This window comes from Mus musculus, chromosome 19, assembly GCF_000001635.26.
Source record: "Mus musculus strain C57BL/6J chromosome 19, GRCm38.p6 C57BL/6J".
Lineage (NCBI taxonomy): Eukaryota > Metazoa > Chordata > Mammalia > Rodentia > Muridae > Mus > Mus musculus.
Window position 1 is genome coordinate 42,398,492 of NC_000085.6, and position 19,110 is coordinate 42,417,601.

At 46.2% G+C, this 19,110-nt stretch overlaps 1 protein-coding gene and 1 long non-coding RNA gene across 13 annotated transcripts in view; one reads left to right on the plus strand and one right to left on the minus strand.

Annotated features, from left to right (window-relative positions):
* Crtac1 (cartilage acidic protein 1) overlaps positions 1 to 19,110 on the minus strand; it is a 149,932-nt gene that overhangs the window by 115,457 nt on the left and 15,365 nt on the right. For all 11 annotated transcript variants that reach the window (NM_001356589.1, NM_145123.5, NM_001356588.1 and 8 more), the window contains exon 2: positions 15,450 to 15,652. In NM_001356589.1, coding sequence (NP_001343518.1) covers positions 15,450 to 15,652 — 203 coding nt within the window. The remainder of the gene's footprint in view (positions 1 to 15,449; positions 15,653 to 19,110) is intronic.
* Gm34299 lies at positions 11,486 to 16,402 on the plus strand. 2 transcript variants are annotated; one of them, XR_003952940.1, is made up of 4 exons: positions 11,486 to 12,128; positions 13,266 to 13,420; positions 14,462 to 15,033; positions 15,135 to 16,402. It is a non-coding gene; the product is annotated as a predicted gene, 34299 (long non-coding RNA). The 2 variants fall into 2 exon arrangements; XR_003952939.1 differs by lacking the exon at positions 11,486 to 12,128 and having other exon boundaries at positions 12,670 to 15,033.

Genomic DNA, 19,110 nt, shown 5'->3' on the forward strand with positions numbered 1-19,110 from the left:
CACGTTAAGTTTTCAATTCTGCCCGTGCCCAACCTGGAAGTGTTCTATTCTGGAGAATTTCACTGCAAAGAAGGGAACCAGAAGCAACCAGCACTAAAGGTTCCGTGAGGCTGTCAGTCCCTTGGGACTACCTAGTCAACAAGTCATTATTGTGGTTTAATGAAAAGGAAATGAATACAGAGACCCCGGTTGCAATTGTAAAAGATCAAACCCAAAACATCACAGAGAAATTCCATAGAGGGGGCAAAAAGGCCATATTACAACTTCAAGTGGAACTCTGTCTTTCCAGGAAACTGGACTATCCACCAGGGGCACAACCCTTCTCAGTGTATCGAGCATGAGTGAGTATTTTCTCTCAAGCACATGACTTGTCCTGTTATTTTCAGATACAACTTGTCTCTCCAGTGACCATGACGATTTATGGGACGGGATCCTATTCTTGTATTTGCAAGAGAACGGGGCACACGGTTATGCACACAATAGGTAGGCAGAGAATTTGTTTACTGGATTGATTGATGTTGCTCTCAAGGCGAAGGCCCTTGAATCAATCACTTCTGAGTGTAGCTAATGTTTATTATTTTCATTAGTTCCATTACTCAAGAGCCTCCATCCATCCACAAGACCCCTGCCTACTTCATTTCACTGAACACCGACTATGTGCTAGGCACTGTAGGTTCACAGATGAAAAAAAACACGAAGTTCCTGCCTTTTAGAGAGAATTATTGATCACGTTTCACAATACATACAGAATGTTTGCTGCTTAATTAAATTACATTGCATTTTGTTTTAGTGTCTTTTAAAATCTTATCCTACTAGCAAGAACCCATGTTTCATAAATATAAGTTAACATTAGCCTATTGTATAGCACTTTGTGTTCCTGAAATACATACACATGCACACACATATATGCATACAGACATATGAAGACAGACAGATTCCCTCTGATTAAACTTCTTTTGGAGCTGGTTTGCAATAGCACCTGCTAAGGGGCTTGCTCTGGCTTGAAAGGAGGCTTCTCTGTGTCTGATTTGTATCGTGGACTTGGTATTAGACGATAAGAACAGCATCAGAATAAACAGAAGAGGAGGAGGATTTCCTGAGGGTGTGCAAGCAAAGGTGTTTCAAAGCTGAAGTGGAGTCATGCGAAACACATAGGTCTGGACACCTCGGGAACAGGAACGGTGGCCTTGATGGCCACCAGAGTCTCTCTGGGTGCTCTCATTCTTTCAGGCTCTTCCACAACTCAAGGAACAGGGCAGGTGGTCGTTGTGATATGCATTTATACCTCATGACCTATGACCAAAAGGAGAGTCAAGAGGGGGAGACCGGGTGGAGACACTGATTGGGCAGCTGTCATAGGGAGCCCTAGATACTCCTAGTGGATAACAGGCTGCTTTAACTGGCAGTCCCACAGGATCCTGGGATTGGAACATTTTTCTAAGTGATGAAGACTTTTCTTCACAGAAGCTATAAAGGTGTTGTGGAGGACATGCATTAGATCCTGCCACCCTACTCTAAGCAAGGAACACTCCCTGACCAAAGCAATGCTGCTCTCAAATAGCACTTCCAACACGTGGGATTCATCAGCCTTGCTTGTCTTTCCACTCATGGACAGCATCCAGAATGACTCCAGCATCAGCACATGTCAGAGAGCTGAGTCTGTGACTTCATAGGCTATACACAATCTATAAACGGCATGGGAAGATGGCTGCTGGGGGTGGGCCTTGCTGTGCACAGTCACAGGCTTTGTTCTTTCCTTGCAAAGTCAACAGCAATGACACAGGCTGGCATCATCTTTCCTAGCAATAGATTCTGATCGTGACTGTTCCATTTTCTTTCAGAGAAGCACAGCCTAAGGATCTGGTCTGGTTGAATGAATGCACAGGTCTCAGTGGCCATGCCAACACACACATTCACACACACACACACACACACACACACACACACACACACACACACACACACTTCCTTGTCCAACTACTGTGTGAGGAATGTGTCCAAGTATCTCTCAAGAGCTAAAAGAGACAACACCTTAAATGTTTACACATGCATCTTATGCACCTTACCTACACATGCATCTCCCATACCTTCTGGATATTATAAGGAGCCTTGGAGACCCCAAGTCTGTTGGGAGCCCCCAGACTCCTGTTTACGTTTGTATTTAGATTTATAAAGAATCCTTCCACAGCATAACAAGAAGTCCCAAATAAAAATATATTTTAGGGGTTTGGAGTGATGGCTCAGTGGTTAAGAGTACTGACTGCTCTTCCAGAGGTCCTGAGTTCAATTCCCAGAAACCACATGGTGGCTCACAACCATCTGTAAAGAGATCTGATGCCTTCTTCTGGTGTGTCTCTCTGAAGAGAGCAACAGTGTACTTACATAGGGAAAATAGATAAGTCTTTAACAAAAAAGTTTTAAAAGAAACATATTTTAATAAACTGAAAAATGGAAGGGGAGTCTCGAAAAGCAACCCCACTCTCAGAATGGTAACTGGTAAAGAAGTTGGGAACAGAACCCAAAAGCACCATGAAAATGGCTACTAGTCCTTGATCTGGATGCAAAGTTTCCAGGAAGGTAGAACTTCCGAATCCTACATTAAGCCAGGGTCTTTGGAAAGAACCACTGTTCTCAGGTCCGTGGGACCGGTGTCTTTAGTAGAGGTGAACAGAAAGCCTCTCTGGTAAAAGGTGTATTTAGTTAAGGCCTACATAGCTCCCACATTCTAAGATCAAGAGAAAAGAATTAGAAGGCAAGCTGCCAAGAGTAGGCAGAAATAAAACACACATGCGTGCGCACCCACACACCACACACACATACACACACACCACACACACACCACACACACACACACACACCACACACACACCACACACACACACACACACACACCACACACCACACACACACCACACACACACCACACACCACACACCACACACACACACACACACACACACCACACACACACACACACACCACACACACACCACACACACACCACACACCACACACCACACACACACACACACACACACACACACTTAATCCATAACCACTAGAGATAAAAGAATTGTCACATATAGACTATAACCATGTGGAAAATATTCCAAAGGACAAGGGCAAAAACTCACAAAAGCTGGAGAGCAGTAAATGGAGCACAAGGGAGATTTGAAAAAAGAGTATGAAACTCTTAGAAACAACAAGGGAAAAAAAGTGCATTTGAAAGGAAAACTCAGTAGTGGCTCAGATGTAGCTGAACGAAGAATCAGTGAATCGGAAGATACTCTTGGGAAATCACCCAGTGCAGCAGCACAGAGAGGCAGCCGAGGAAATGCTATGAGAAAGGTTAAGGATTTGCAAGGTGGATAGGAAGCCTAACACGTCGAAGTGGAGTTCCAGGGAGAGAGAGGGCTGAGGGAAGAGCATGGGGACTTTTTCTAAGATGAAGGCTGAGAACTATTTGGAACTAACTTGAATCTTCATATTCAAAATCACAAGGGCTGGTGAGATGGCTCAGTGGGTAAGAGCACCTGACTGCTCTTCCGAAGGTCCGGAGTTCAAATCCCAGCAACCACATGGTGGCTCACAACCATCTGTAACAAGATCTGACACCCTCTTCTGGAGTGCCTGAAGACAGCTGCAGTGTACTTACATATAATAAATAAATAAATCTTTAAAAAAAAAAAAAGAAAGAAAATAAAAAAAAAATCACAAACTTTTTTTTTTCCTTAAAGTTTCCAAAAGAGGCTTTGGCTATGGGGATGGTTCAGTGGATAAAAGTGTTTTCTGTGGAAACATGAAGGCCTGGGTTTAGATTTTTAGCACCTATGTAAAAGTTGGGTGTGGTGGCATATGTCTGTAATCCCGTCATGGGGCCGGTGGCATGCAGATCTCAAGTTTAGTGACTTGCTAGTCTAGCCAAATCTGTGGGATTCGGGTTTAATAAGAGATGCTGTCTGATGATGGTGATGATGATGGTGGTGGTGGTGGTGGTGCTGGAGGAGGAGGAGGAGGAGGAAGACATTTTATGGTGCTTCTATCCTCCATACACATGTATGAGTCACACTCATATAAACATGAACACACCACACACCCTCGAAAAGATTCCCATTTCTACATGTGGCCGTGGAACTATAAAATACAAAGCAGGGCAGGGATAGAGAAGTAGAAAAAGGACAAGAGGCAGATCACCTATGAAGAAATGGCATTACTAGAAATAGGCACCTGAAGCAGGAGACAGCAGCTGGAAGACACGAGAAAATAACCTTCGGTCTGAAAAACATCTTTCCAGAACAGAGACACAATAAAGATATTTTTAGAGTAAGCAAAACCTGGGAGTGTACCAGCATCTGGCATCCAGTGAAGAACATCCAAACGGGGGGATACCAGGAGAAGAGGGAAATAATCCCAGAAGGAATAAACCGTGAAAATGGCTGTAACTAAAACATGACTTTATATAATAATAACGGCATTAATAATCACTGTACTGGGCAGGGTTAATAAGGAGCAAGACTAAAACACTCTCCCATGCTCAGAGGGCACAGGCACCGTCAGAGCACACCAAGGGCCCTGCCTTGTTCCAGAAGGAGGTTAGGATAATTTTAGACTTTGCACAGTTAAAATGTATCATAAAATCGCAAACAAAACCACAAATAAAACAGAATTAGAGGGTATTAACCCCAAATCAATAGGCAAAAATAAAAGATTAAAAAAAAAAACCAAGAACCTTTCTTATCTTCAATTTTTAAAAGCCCTTTAATAAATAAAACTTTTTTTTTCATGACAAAGTCTTACTATGTAGCTCAGGGTGGCCTCAAACTCAGGCCAATCCTCCTGCCTCAGCTTCCTGGGTGCTGAGATTGCAGGCATGCAAGCACCACCTCATCTAACTATAGTGGCTCCAAAAAAAGAAAGAAAGAAAGAAAGAAAGAAAGAAAGAAAGAAAGAAAGAAAGAAAGAAAGAAAGAAAGAAAGAGAAAAGAAAAGAGCTTTAAACAAACATGGGAATGAACAAATACTAGAAACCAGCCCAGAGCCTAAACAGCTTCATGTTCCCGCTACACAGAGGCAGGCTGACTTCGGTAGAGACAATCAGGTGTGCTCAGACAGTTTTCAAACCCAAGCCAGAAGTACCTGCTGCAGAAAAACACACCCCCACGTACATAAAGACTATAAAAAGTGCAAAGCAAAGTGTGAAAAAAAAGTGTGCTTTGTGTGGTAGTTCTCTTTCACCACAGAGGCAGAGATGAGCGACTGCTAAGGGCGCCACTCTGACTCTCGGCTTCAGAGGTTTCGCTGCTTGGCCTGTTGCTCCTGGGCATGCAGGAAGGGAACCCATCATGGCAGCAACACAAAGTAGACCCAAACCATTCCCGTATGGCTAAGACATGAAGAAGAGAGAGGAAGGGGAGGAGACTGGGCATCCACCATCTGCTTTGGGGACATGCCCCCAGTGACTGGATGGCCTTCCGAAGGGTACACCTCTCAAAGTTGCCATTCTCTCCCAACAGTGCCCAGTGCCGAGCGGGTAACAAAGTCCTTAACACTGGGGGCTTTAAGGGGCTTTGGACAACCACACTAGGTAACCTGGTGTACGCTAACCACAGGAAAATTCACCAGCTAGACTATTAGGCTGAGTGTGCAATTAGGAAGAAATGATAGATTCACTCACCAAGAAAACATGAGAACTGTAAAGTTGCACATAATAAATTTGCCCCGGCATATATCATACAAAATTTGACAAACTCAGAGAAGAAGATGGACTACCACAGTAGGACGCTGCAAAATAAGTGTTTCGGTTGCTACTAAGCAAAGCAGGAAAGGTTTACTAAAGATTATGATTCTAACCACGCACTAACAGGCTTGATTCGATGGCCGTATAGAGAACAGTGGTAGCACCTTTTACCCATGACCTACGACCCCGAGCCGATCTCGGGCCCTCGGTTTCCTCATCTGCACAGTGGGGACAGCTCTGCACAGTGTTTAAATCCAGGTTGAGGCCTCACTGGCGAGAAGGCTCACTGCTATTTCACACATCTTTAGAATAGGAAGCACTGCCAATTCAGCGCAAGCTGCCAATTAGAAATCACGTGTCGGGTTTTTGGCGATACTGAAATGTACCAAAAAATTGTGACTTGGAGCTCATGGCGTGCTGTTTGTTCGTTGTGTGGGCCACTGCGATGGTTAAAATGAGAAGCAGCTTCCTGCTGAGATGGCTTTTACCCTCAGAACTGGTTTACAAGCAGGTGAAGGCAAAGTCAGGGAGCTCGTACTGAAATTCAGAAGGGGGCACGCTTGCTTTTGGCGGCTTCAAATCCTCACTTTAGAAAGCAGTAAGGCTACCTGCTTCCTGGTCAGCAGGTCTTCAGAGGAGAAAGGATTTGTGAAGAAACCCCAAGAAAGGAAGGCTGAGTCAGAGCCCACGCTGGAGGGCTGCCACTGGTCACTAAGGCTTTCCTGCAGAGGAGTTGGGGGACTGAGTAGGACCCGGCCAGCCCATCACTTGAAAAATGGGGAGGAGAGACCTTCAAGGAAAGTGATGGGAGACAAGAACACAGGCTGACTTTCTGAATGGATGAAAAATTCAGGTTACTAAAAGTAGCCTTGCCGTTTGCGGCAGAGGCAATTTTAGTGTCTTAATTATATTACTATTTTTGAGTGGCTTTTTATAAAGTAACTCTTCGTTTCTTTGCAAAGATCAGGGTTTTTGTTGTAGTAGCTGTTGTTGTTAACATGCCTCTTAAAAATACATTTAAAAACAAATAAAACAACAAGTAATTGTCAATAGCTTTGACCCTGAGAGTCCGGTGGCATCCTCTCATTACAGAGACCCTCCAGCTGCTTGTCCTCTGCCCAACCCTGGGACCTCTGTGCATCTCTGGATAACCTCTGACCTCCAGGGGTGCCTGTTTGTCTTATGAGTGACACTGGCTACTTGGGACCTTCCCAGTTTGGGTGTGTTTGTCCCTTTGAGGACAGCGAGTTGCTACAAACCCCTGAAGCCCTTCTGCCTCCAGCCAGTGGCAGCCCCGGGAGCCCCACAGTGAGATACAGGGTGACTTTAGGGTGGTGTTGAAGAAGATGGCCCCACAAATAGGTCCGGCAACCTTAGTGTAACCCCAGAACCCACAGAAAGGTAGGAGAGAAACAGCTCCTGAAAACTGACCTCTGACCTCCACGGTAATGTGTGGTGGCATGCCCCGTCCACCATAATAATAAATAGTTTAATTAAAAAATCATTTTTAAAACTACACATGTTCCCATGGCAGGAAGCTGACACTGATTCTGAGAGACGCATTTGTTGGAGGGATACATTTGATTGTTGTGCAATTATAAAAACAACACTGTTAAAATCCTCTGAGGTAATGGCCGTCACCTCTCTGAAAAATGGTACCAGCCACTTGACCTTTTACCCACTGTATTTGGTTCCTGTGGCTGCCGAGACAAATCACCCCGAACCTAATGGCTTAAAGCAGAACAAATTGATTATCTTACCATCGTGTGTATTAGATAGCTGATGTTGGTCTCACTGGGCCAAAATGAAGTGTTGGCAAGGTTGCTGCCTTCCAGGGATGCTAGGCAACGCTCCTTCCTGTCCCATTCTTCGGTAACACCTACATCATCGCCAGTGCCAAGAAGGGAGGGCAAACCTTTCCTGCATGGGATTACTCTCCCCCACTCTTCTACCTCCTGTTTTCCAGTTTAATTGTGTGGGAGTGACCTCCCCATCAAAAGGTATTAACACGTTCAGATCTGCAAAGTGCCTTCTGCCATGGGAGAAAACATTCGTGGTTTCTGGGGACCAGGGCACAGGCCTCTTTGGGTGAGTGTTGTTCCCCCTTTCTGTGTGTGTGACTGGGGACCAGGAGGACATAGAGGCCTGGGTCTTTTGAGCTGGTTAGCAGCGTCTGTCCCCTGCCCTTGTTTGCGGCTGCCCGGAGCTGCAGAGCAGGAGGCATGCATGCAGCAAGGAGATATTTCTGGAAAGCCTGCCACACACTGCTGAGAGCTCTTCTTAGGGAAGTTTAAGAATGGGATAGAAAGGCCTGGCCCTGGCTCCAACAGGATCTTACAGTATTCGGCGTCAGGGCTGAGCATGCTGTACCACAGCTGAAGATTCAGCATCTTGGTCATTCTTCCATGATACCGATGACAATAAGTCGCAGGGTTAAAGGTGACCCATTTAAGAAATACATTTTTTTTTCCTTTTTAACAGAGAAGCCTTTAGAGGAAGTCCTTTTTGCTGTTTGAATTAGAAAGTATTGAAGTCCCTCTACCTGGGTTTTAACAGCAGCAGCAGCCGGCTCTGCTGAAGGAGAATAGCCCTTTTCTTCCTTGGAACTGTTAAATCTAAATTGGTAAAGTTCAGATCCTGGAACGTGGGTGGCTATACATGGAGTAGGGGCTCAGACGGCTGTTGAACTAAATAATCCCCAAGCTCGCTTTTTGCTTACGGCCTATGAATAAATAGAAAAAGATCGAAACGAGAAGCAATTTAGTGAGAACCATTAAAACTTAAGGTATCCATTTCCTTAAGCCAGCATCTCCACTTCTTGGGGGGGGGGCATCCTAGAGAAAAGTTGGCGTGTGTCTGTGAGGATAACATGTAGTATGTCAACACCTGCAATGGGTGGAGATGAGAAACAATGTCAAGGCCACTCGGAAAATAAGGAAATGTGTATGGTATGTCTGTACCAAACAAACAACTTCTTTTAAAGAGATACATGTTACACTGCCGAAATCAAGCCCCCAAATTGTGTGTTTTGATATATATAGAACGTTTATATAATATAGAATATCTATCATCTATCTATTATTGATTCACCCATCATCTATCTATCTATCTATCTATCTATCTATCTATCATCTGTCTGTCAACCAATCTATCTATCTATCATCTACCTATCTATAACACATTGATTACTATCAGGATACAAACACCAGACTGGAAACAATTGTTACTCTGAGAGTGACTACGGCGAGCTTGTGGAAGTGAGCAGAGGTTGGGAAAGGTGGATTTTTTACCTTTATTTATATTGTCTGACTTTTTTCCCCCAGTGAAACATATTTAAGTGTAATTAAATGAGAAACATCCTTAGCAGCAGAAAATGAAACTGGGCCTGGGCAAGTAGCTCCACTGATAAAGTACTTGCCACATACTTGGGCATCCGGGTTAGAATTTTCAGAACCCACAGCAATGAGGTCTGTAGTACCAGTTTTTGAGGTAGGGGCAGGGAATAGGTAGATCCTTGGAGTTTATTGACCAGACAGCCTCACCAAACCAGTGAGTTCCGGGTTCAGTGAGAGGCCCTTCCTCAAAACGGAGTGAACATGGTGGAGAGCAAACGAAGAAGACACTTCATATTGACCCTCTGACCCGTGCATGCTCAGTCAGACATGTATGAGCACACCTGAACACACATGCACACATACAAACTGGTATGCCACTCTCACACACATACAGAGAAACCAATGCGACAGTTTAAGATAATATCAAAACAGTCGACCGAATCTATTAAAGTATTAGTGCCACTCTTGTGTGTATACTAGTGCTCATGGGCGTGGAGGTCCACATGTGTATGGACATGTACATGTACACATGTGAGCATGCGTGTGGACATCAAAACAATCTCCAGCACTACTCCTCAGACACCGGGTAGCCTGTGGTTGAGACGGAGTCTCTCAATGGCCCGGAACTCAAAAAGTAGGCTAGGCTGGTCGGTCAGAGAGCCCGGTCAGAGAGCCCAAAGGACCTGCCTGTCTCTGTCTTCCCAGCTCTGGGCAGACAAGCATGTCTGCCATGCCAGCACTCTTTGCCTGAGTTCTGGGGATCAGGCTCAGAGCCTCATGCTTCACCAACTGGGCTATCCCCCAGCCCTAGTATAGTATTATCAAAGCAACAACAGCACAACAACAACAACAACAACAACAGCAACACAACAGGACTGAAAGTTCAACCATATTTATTCCTGTTGTGTTTAAAGAATGTGTACATCTGTATACATTTAGACACATCTTAACATAGAACATAAATCTAATGCATCCATACTCACACGGAACCTATTATTTATGGCACCTGTCTCCCCATAGCATGCATATGCATGCACCACAACCACACATATCTGCCTACGGTTATAATACCACAGTAAGTGCTGATTTAGTTAAATCATACATAAATATCCTATTCTTCTTCATTGCTCTTATTATTTTTAATGGTATCTCCTACGTGATCATGATTAATCAGGTAATTGAATTTGGGTTGCCTTTTAAATAATTCAATTAGCTTCAGTAAATTAAAAAAGTTTCCTGACATAGTTGCAAAATTGAGAGAGAGAGAGGGAAAAAAACCCCAAAACCCAAAACACTGCTCTACAACCTGCAACATCCTTTAAAGGAAGCCCTCCAGAGTGTGAAGAGCCTGCTAAGGTTTTACCAAATGAATGCTCTTTGTGTAGAAAAACTGATCTAAATCGTGGTTTAAACTTTACAACCACTACAGTTTCTCCACTGGAGCCAACTCCTGCTGGAAACAAAGAGGGCAGAGGGGTTATCTCAGACCTACGGGGATAGCCCTTAGACCGCAGCTGTAAAGGATTGCGCCAGATTGGCACCAACAGGAATCCCTCTTCAGACTCTATGAGACTGGAGATTGGGTGTTTAGTTCCACTGAGAAAAGGGGAAGCCACCGGGCTTTCCATTTGCCCAGGGAACAGTCCTGAAGACCCTCAATGGTCTGTGCGTGCACAGCCTTCTCTGGGGGCGATCAAGTCCTCCCCTCTCCCTGCAGGGAGGCAGCAAACCGCAGACCTCAATCACGCACCTGCGGGTTAGCAGATAAGCCCTCCATATGCGCAGGCACTCGCCCAGCTGTGGCGGAGGAGCGGTGAGCCTCCCCTTCCCTCCCCCATCCCCGCAGAACAAAGGGCGGTCATTTTCTGCTCCTCCCAGAGTCAGAAGCACGCACACGCCTTCCATCACAATTAACTCCAGAATCCGAAACACAACACAGACCCACCCGCAACATGTGCAAAATCAATGCTGTCGATAGCCAGACCGAGGATACTGAAAAAGCAAAGCAAAACAAACCTATTCAAAGAGTAAATACTCCCGGTAACAGGGCTCCCGGTCAGACACACCACAAGGTCAACAAATCCAAAGCGACTTCAAGTACTAGATGCCTTATAAACCAAAGAGCTGGCTGTTATCCCAGGGGTTGCAAAAGTAAAACCACTCTGGGGTGGGCTAATAGAAAGATCTGTAGGATAATGGGTGGGCCTGCCCCTACCAGGACACTGATGCTACAGGTAAAGACATTCCTATTCAATTTTTAAAAAATCAACTCCTGAGACATGCCTCTCAGACAGCCTATAATCAGACAGAGAAAAAAGCAGAATTTAATATGGATACAGGGCAGATGAAAGAGTAAGAGGTCTAAATCAGAGATGCTGCCAAGGAGTTGGTAGGATGAGAGGCGGGGCAGGGATCCTGGCTGTCTTTATGTAAAACAACGGTGGCTTTACATCTTCAAGGCAGCCAGGAAACAAAAGCTAAAGGAAATGGCCTATTAAGCTCCCACAAGAGGGGTTTAGATTAGTCAAATGAGTTTTGACCTGAGTAACTGAGCTGTATTGCGGAATGATCACCACAGTACTTCAGATGGTGCTCAGTGCGCAGCACATCCACACAATACAGGACTGGCCTTGTCCAGAGGCAAGAGGAGGTGGACCAGATGACCTCTCAAGGTCCTGATTTAAATACGTCTGTATAGTCAGCTCTTGGTTATCCGGCCCAAAGTAGAAGACAGTGACAAATCTTCCTAGGCTGAAGATAATAAAAGTTGTGTTTGCCTTTGGAATGTACGTTGGTACTTAAATTGGACCGTGCCTTTCTGATGCTCCAAGAATTCACAATGCCTTGCAACAGCCACTGAGAAACCCTGACCTGGAGCTGGGAGGCTGCCCGATTTCTCCATGTTCGCTCATCCCAGTTCCTCCCATAACTCTTCTTCCTTCGAGCGAGCAACAGATGCGTCGTGCAGAATGACACATAGCAGCTGCAGCTACTTCAGCAGCCGCCTGGAGAGAAACGGGTCAAGACCATGTATGATCTAGGCCTTGTTTGCAAAGGTAAGTCCAATCATTTACGGACCCAGGCCGGTGGCAAGCTGGACATGGTATAGTCACCCACTCTACAATGACTATGAATGACAGTCTAGTTTCTCAACTATAGAGGACACAAACATTCTTGAGCTCAAGAGATGAGGTCTTGGGGGAACAGGGTGAAGTGCACAGCCATTGCTCAGGAAGAACAGGGGCAACTCCCTGCACTCCAAAGGATGTGTGAGATGGAGACACACAGAAGCCAAGTTTAATCTGGGGCTTGGGGAACCAGCCTGAACAATGGGTCTGTGGGTCACAAGCGCCTTTTGACCTGGTAAAGACAAAGAGACCCTGAGACCCTCCCTGACACCAAACTTGTTTTTCTTTTCTTTTCAAACAGGTCAGGACAAGCCTTAAGGGAGGGTGTGTGTGTGTGTGTGTGTGTGTGTGTGTGTGTGTGTGTGTGTGTATGAAGGGTGTATGTGTGTGTGTGTGTGCCTTAGGGGAGGTTGTGTGTGTGTGTGTGTGTGTGTGTGTGTGTGTGTGTGTGTGTGTGTGTGTATGCTGGGAGGGAGACAGAGAGAGAGATTGAGATTTTCTGTAACCTGCTGGTTTTGCAGCTGGGTGATGAATCACGAGGAGGGTGATACAGCCTGGTACTACTGTGTCAGCATGCCTCGGAGAGGGCATCAAAGAGAGAGAATGAAAGACCAGAGAGGCCTTTGCATCTTCCTCCACAGGAGCATGCTTTGTTCTTCAAGGCCTTTTCACCCCTGTGGGGACCTCAGGGGAAAGTATGAGTGACCACAGGGCAGCAACCAAGGTCTCCTGAAGTGACCATGCAGAGGCAATACGAGGCAGGCCAGAGGATAGAGCAGACGTGGAATGGGAGCAGAAGATACAGAGGTCAGAGACAACCTCCCTATGGAGGCAGAGAGATTATCCATGGGGGAGAGGGAGGGGTCCTGACAGCACCTGCCAGGTGTCCCGTGAGAGGAAAGAAGGGTGAAAGGACTCACAAACCTTAGGTTTTTCCATAGTAACTTGTGAGGAAATGAGCTCGAGTCAGAGTCTTGGGTGAACGGAAAGTCTATCCCTGATGCTTAGGGGTGGGGATGGAAAGGAAGAGGGAAGGCTTACTCTCCCATTTCCTCTGTCCTCAAGCCCCCAGGGTTCATCTGGGAAGACTGGTGTCACCTATCAGGAGACAGGGCCAATTACAACATCTCGGAGATGGAGGGCTGGCGACATGTGGTGCTGGGCATGGCTCTACTTCTCCCTGCTTCCAGGGACAACTGAGCATTACAGGCTGAACACAGGTGAGCCGCCCCGCTCACCGCGGGAGAAACGGATCCGTGCTACCACCTGTATCTGCACTGTTTTATCATTTTCTGCTCTTTAAGCAGAACTGAACTGCTAGCTTGAGATGTGGCTCTTTGATTAGAATTAGAAATTCAGTTCCTTGAGCTGGGCATGGTGAGGCATGTCTGAAAAGCCAGGGCCAAGGTATCACACGCTTCAGGCCAGCCAGAGTACATAGCAAAAAAGAAAAAAAAAAAAAGCTGTGTCCAGAAAAATGTAGGGAAGAAGGAATTCAATTCCTTGACTATATCAGCCATACTTAAAATCTTAATTGTCACACATGCCTAATGAACACCACACAGGGAAAATACTACCTAGCTTCTGGAAGGTCTAGCACTGAGTGGCTCTCATCTTCTCAGGGTAGAATAAAATAATTAAATAAATAGAGAAAATTCCTTTTAAAAATATCTTTTTTATGTAGCATCACCATGGACCCTGTGTTCAGCTCTGGGAGGTGGGTAGATAGGGCAGATCCAGTTAGTTCAATGCACCCATTTTACAGATGAGGAAAATAAAGCTGGAGCACAAAGGTTGGCAACTGTTGGGTTAAATATTGTTAAACTTAAAACCAGTTCTTCACTGTGAGTTGTGACACATGCCTGTAATCCCAGCACTTGGGATGTGGAGATAAGAGGAATTAAAAAGCTATCCTCAGCTATATAGCAAGTTCAAGACTAACTTGGGATAGATGAGACCCTTTCACAAGATGCTTAAAACCAATTCTTTCATTTCTAAGGCTGATGCTTTTATTGTTGCATATGACTGCTACAAATAATGTCACCCGTTAGATATTTTGTTCTACATTACCAAAAATAGCAGGCTCCTAGAACTAGGCACATGGCCCCTGCTTTGTTCTTATCACTGGTTTTTGAAGTGTCGAGACTCTGTGTAGTAAATGTGGTGACTCTAGGATGCCCTGAGGTTCGACTCCTGACCCATCCATTTACTGTGTATTTATGAAAGCCCATTGCTGTCTTTTGTTTGGTTTTCCGAGGCAGTCTCACAGTGCTCCACCTCCAAGTGCTGGAATCCCAGGAGTGTACCACAACACATGTGGCGCTGGGGACTGAATCCAGAGCTTCATGAATGTTGGACAAGCAGTTTACCAACTAAGCTACATTCCTTACCACCACCACCACCCTGCCCCACCCCGCTTTTGAGTTTTGTCTCCATCTCTAAATGGGGTGCTGGGATGTCAGAGGGATGAAGAAGGTGATGCATGTGAAATATGATGATAGAGCCTGGCACACAGTAGTGCTCAATAAGTAACAACTATCCATGGTGACTGGCAGAACTCACAATGTGCTATCATGTGCAATAGCCAAGTGAGGCTTCAGGACAAGGTGTTGCAGTGATCTCTTCCTTCCAGAGGATGTATGTGGATCTCAAGGTCACGCAACTGGGAAGGTGCACACCAGGGCACCATCTCAAGCCATATGAACTCCGAGTCTCTGCTTTTCCAGCTACGCAATAGTATTCTTTTTTGGAGGAGGAGCAGCAGGCTATATGCCTAGCCAGGAGAGGCTCAACTATCCCTCTTGATTTCCATCTTCGCTCTTCTTTGAAATGGGTAATTAACGTTTTCTTAGCCTTATGTAAAGTACCGTGGGAATCAGTGAGCACGCAGCAACCCCTTCTACGGACTAACACTTTTATGTCCTGCCCGTGTAGAACCTCCCTGGGAAGGAAGTGATACCTGCACGGCCAAGGGAGCTGACGTGTGGCAAGAGGCAGCCTTGAGAAGCCTGCAGATAGCTTTCCTCTAAGCTGCCGTTTGCTCAGTGCCCCTACTTTGCAGAGGGCAAAGCCACGGCATCCCAAAACCGCAGCTCTGCCAGCTGGGCTGGTGCTGGCCACAGAAGACTGCAGACCCAAGCGAGAACAAGCATTGGCCACTGCGTTGTGGTTTGGAGTTACTGTCACACAACCGTATCGCTGCAAAGGCTGATTAATACGTCTGTCAGACTCAGGGTGGGAGGCACTTACCCCGCCACAACGATCTCGAAGTCCCCATCATGGTCCACATCTGTCACTGCCACTCCATAGTTGAGCTGGGTGGGGTTGCTGTCATAGTCAGGGGGCAGGACTGAGTTGGTGACTGCAGTGAACATGGGCTCAGCCCTCTGGGATCCCCCAGTGAGAGGCAGAAGCCACAGGGGCGGCAGCAGGAGCAAAGCCATCCTGACCATCTGAAAGCAAAAGTTACAGGCTTTACTGAAAGGTCCCAGAGCTGGGCAAATAAATCCAGTCCCGGGAGGCCATGTCGGCATTCTCCCCTGTCTCAGCCATCATAGAACCACTGCTTTGTAAGTGTCCCATCTCTGCTATCGTAAATCTACAACCTGCCTCCATCCCGGTGGGCCACTGTCCCTGGTCTTTCCCCCCTCTTCTGTAGCACCCATCATTGCACCACTTGCGATGGGATTTACTGCACCTCACACTTAGTTACTGGCTGTCACCCTCTGCTAAAGTACAAGATCCACTTTGCCATGGATATTTGTCTGGTTTGCTTACTTGATATGCACCAGGCTAAGAATATGTTATGCAAGGAGCAGTCAAGATGTATTTGAGGAAGGAAGGGAGGGAGGAAGGAAGGAATGAAGGAATGGAAGATGGAAGGAAGGATGTCCTATATACTCTGAAAGAATGAAGCAAATAACAGATTTCAATGCAGAGGTGGGGGGTGAAACCTTCCTTCACCCACAGGTCACTGGGTCCAGAGCAACAACAAAGGTAGTGGGGGTTGCTCTCCTGTGAGGCATACCCCAGAGGTGGCCTGGCAGGTTCTCCAAGACAAGATTCCTCCCAAGGACTGTTGGTCATTGCTTCCAGACTAAGAGGCAGTCAGTCAAGGGATGTGTTCCAGCGAGGTCTGGCGGCTAGTACATCATTCACTTGGAGAAATTAAACCATTGTGTGTGTGTTTTATTATAAATTAATTATGTATAATGCATTGTATAATTCATTATTATATCTCTAACATAACTCAGGGTGTTGCCAAACAGCCGAAGACCCTTCGGAGCTGATGGCACTCGCCCAGGAGACAGCTGAGAATGGCCAGGGAGGTGGCACTCCACCTGCTCGAAGTGAGAGCAAGAGAGCTTGGGAATGCTGAAGCTAGCTCCACTCTAAGACTCTGCCATAGGCAGAGAGAATTGGACCTCACAGAATGTCCCCGAGACTCTCGTGGAATTCCAGGAAGCCCGCGCAGGTCCAATCCGGCAGCAAAGCACTACCCCTCCTGCCTTCAGTAGGCAGCAGGCCTCCTCCTGCCAGAACTTGGCTGCTTGCTTGTCAGCGCATCTGGCAGCAGAGAACAAGGCTGAGCCGGACTGACATCTTAATGAGGGAAGAGCAAAGGAGATCTGAAGACTGTCTCCCCATATGGAGACAGATGCTCCTGCCAGAAAATGAGCTTGTGCTCCAGGTCAAGGACCCAGAGGCCAAAACGGGGGGTCCAGGCACTGCCTTTAGATCTGAAGCCTCCTTGATGTCTTGCTGTAGAGAAATGCAGGGGCAGAGCTCCATCGGAGGGTAGCGACCATGTAGGATCCATCGTTAAAGGAGGATCTTGCAGTGTGTTCAAAGTGCACATGTTGGGAGCCCATGTGCTCCCATGATACCATGATACCAAATGAGGTCATTCCAAATTAAGAGTCCTCTGGCTAAGACAAGCACACGCTCTCAGAGTTCTGCAGCTGAGCAGGACATTTCCCTGGCTAAGGAAACCCAGAACCATCTTTACAAGCAGGTGTGGGTGGATAAAGAGTATTTAATAGGCAGGGTGGACATGATGAAGTGTAGCAGGGATCTGAAGGTCACGAAGGCTTTTATTTTATTTTACTTAATTGATAGCATGTCTTCTATTGAAGGGACAATAGTGAACTCCTACTTGAGAGCCAAATCCAATTGATTGGCAGTGGCTGGGATATGTGATCAGCTTACAGCACCATCCATGAGTGCTGCCTCCTCGAAGCTCCTTGGCAGCTGCCGTTTGGGTCACCGAGACAGGGGTCAGATCCTAGTAGGGTGACAGATGCCTAACTGGAAGAAGTTCTAAGAAGGGCAAAGTCATGTGACCCGGCCTCTTGATTTTTGCCTTTCCTCTGGTGGTGGGAGGGAGGGGAAGTGTACCTGTGGGTTGACCTCAACTTTGTTTTGATGATCTTGACAAGTTCGAATACCACTGGATCCCTGCTCTCTCCTTTGAAATAAAGGTTTGGGAAGAGACCTCTGAAGGGCCTTTCTAGCTCCAAGACTCTATGGTGGATGAAAGGAAGTTTTTAAAGGAGATATTCAGAAGTCTCCACCACGTGTCCACAAACGGCTTCTGCAAACCTCATACCAACCTGCATGGCTTTTCTCTTCTGAGGATATTAAATCCATTTAAAAGAAAACAACTTTCCAGAAGGGTCCTCTATAGTATCTAAAGGGCCAGGGAAGAGAGCACACGATTAATCACATAAATTTCCAAATTCTTGGGGTAGGCTGGGGGTCGGGCTTAGGGTTTGTGTTCCTTATGTCTAATTGTTCTGCCATGCCAAAGGTACCCCATACACCCTGTCCTGGGGTGCTCAGGACCAGCTTTAGGAAGTGAAATGGTTAGTACTGGGTTATCTTGATGCCAGGTTAGGAAACAGTAACAGTGGGGAAGCTTATGAGAAGCTATGGTAACTGCATCTGCCCCTCTCAGGATGGAAGCTGCCACTGGCATGCTCCTCCTCCTGGCTACTCGGAGTGGTCCACGCATAGAGCACCAGAAGCATCATTTAGCAGCCGATTAGAGATGCAGACTGTGGGGTCTCACCCAAGACCCACTAAATTAGAATATCCATTCTAACACGATGCAGGCTAATTTGTATATACGTTAAAACTTAAGAAGCATTGCACAGCCCTGGCTGAACACTGAAAGCACACGAGGAGCTTCACAAAATTCTCAAGCCTCACAACGATTTCTTAGAGAAGACACACAAGAGCACAGACGACAAAGGAAAGTCGGACAAGATGGCCTATATCAAAATGAGAAACTTTGGTGCGTCAAAGAACACTTGTCAAAGGACGAAAGTCAACCACAGAATGAGTATAAGTGTTTGCCAACTATGTATCTGATAGGGTATTGCCATCCATAGTGTATCAATAAAACACTTCTGCTGCAGTGCGGAGGAGGAGGAGGAGGAGGAGGAGAGGAAGAGGAGCAAAAGGAAGAAGAGGAAGAGGAGGGGGAAGAGGAGGAGGAAGGGGAAGAAGAGAAAGAGAGGAGGAAGAGGAGGAAGAAGGGGAAGAAGAGGAAGAGGAGGCGAAGAAAAAGGGAAGAAAGAAAAAGAGAAAAAGAAAAAAAGAAAGATCCTGATTCTAAGTGGGCAAAAGACCTGAATAGACATCCTCCAGAGATATGCAAATGGCCTACGAGACCATGAAACCCCACTAATTATATACAAACGAAGATCAAAACCACAATGACATATTTCACTCGCATTGGTTGACTACAACAACAATAATAAAAACCCAGAGAATAACAGATGCTGGGGAGAATGGGGAAGGAAGGCCTGCGCGCTGCTAGGGGGAGGGAAAATGGTACAGTGCTATGAGAAGACAGGGTGGCTGGCATCTCTTCAAAAACCTCACATGAGAACTACGATGTGGTCTA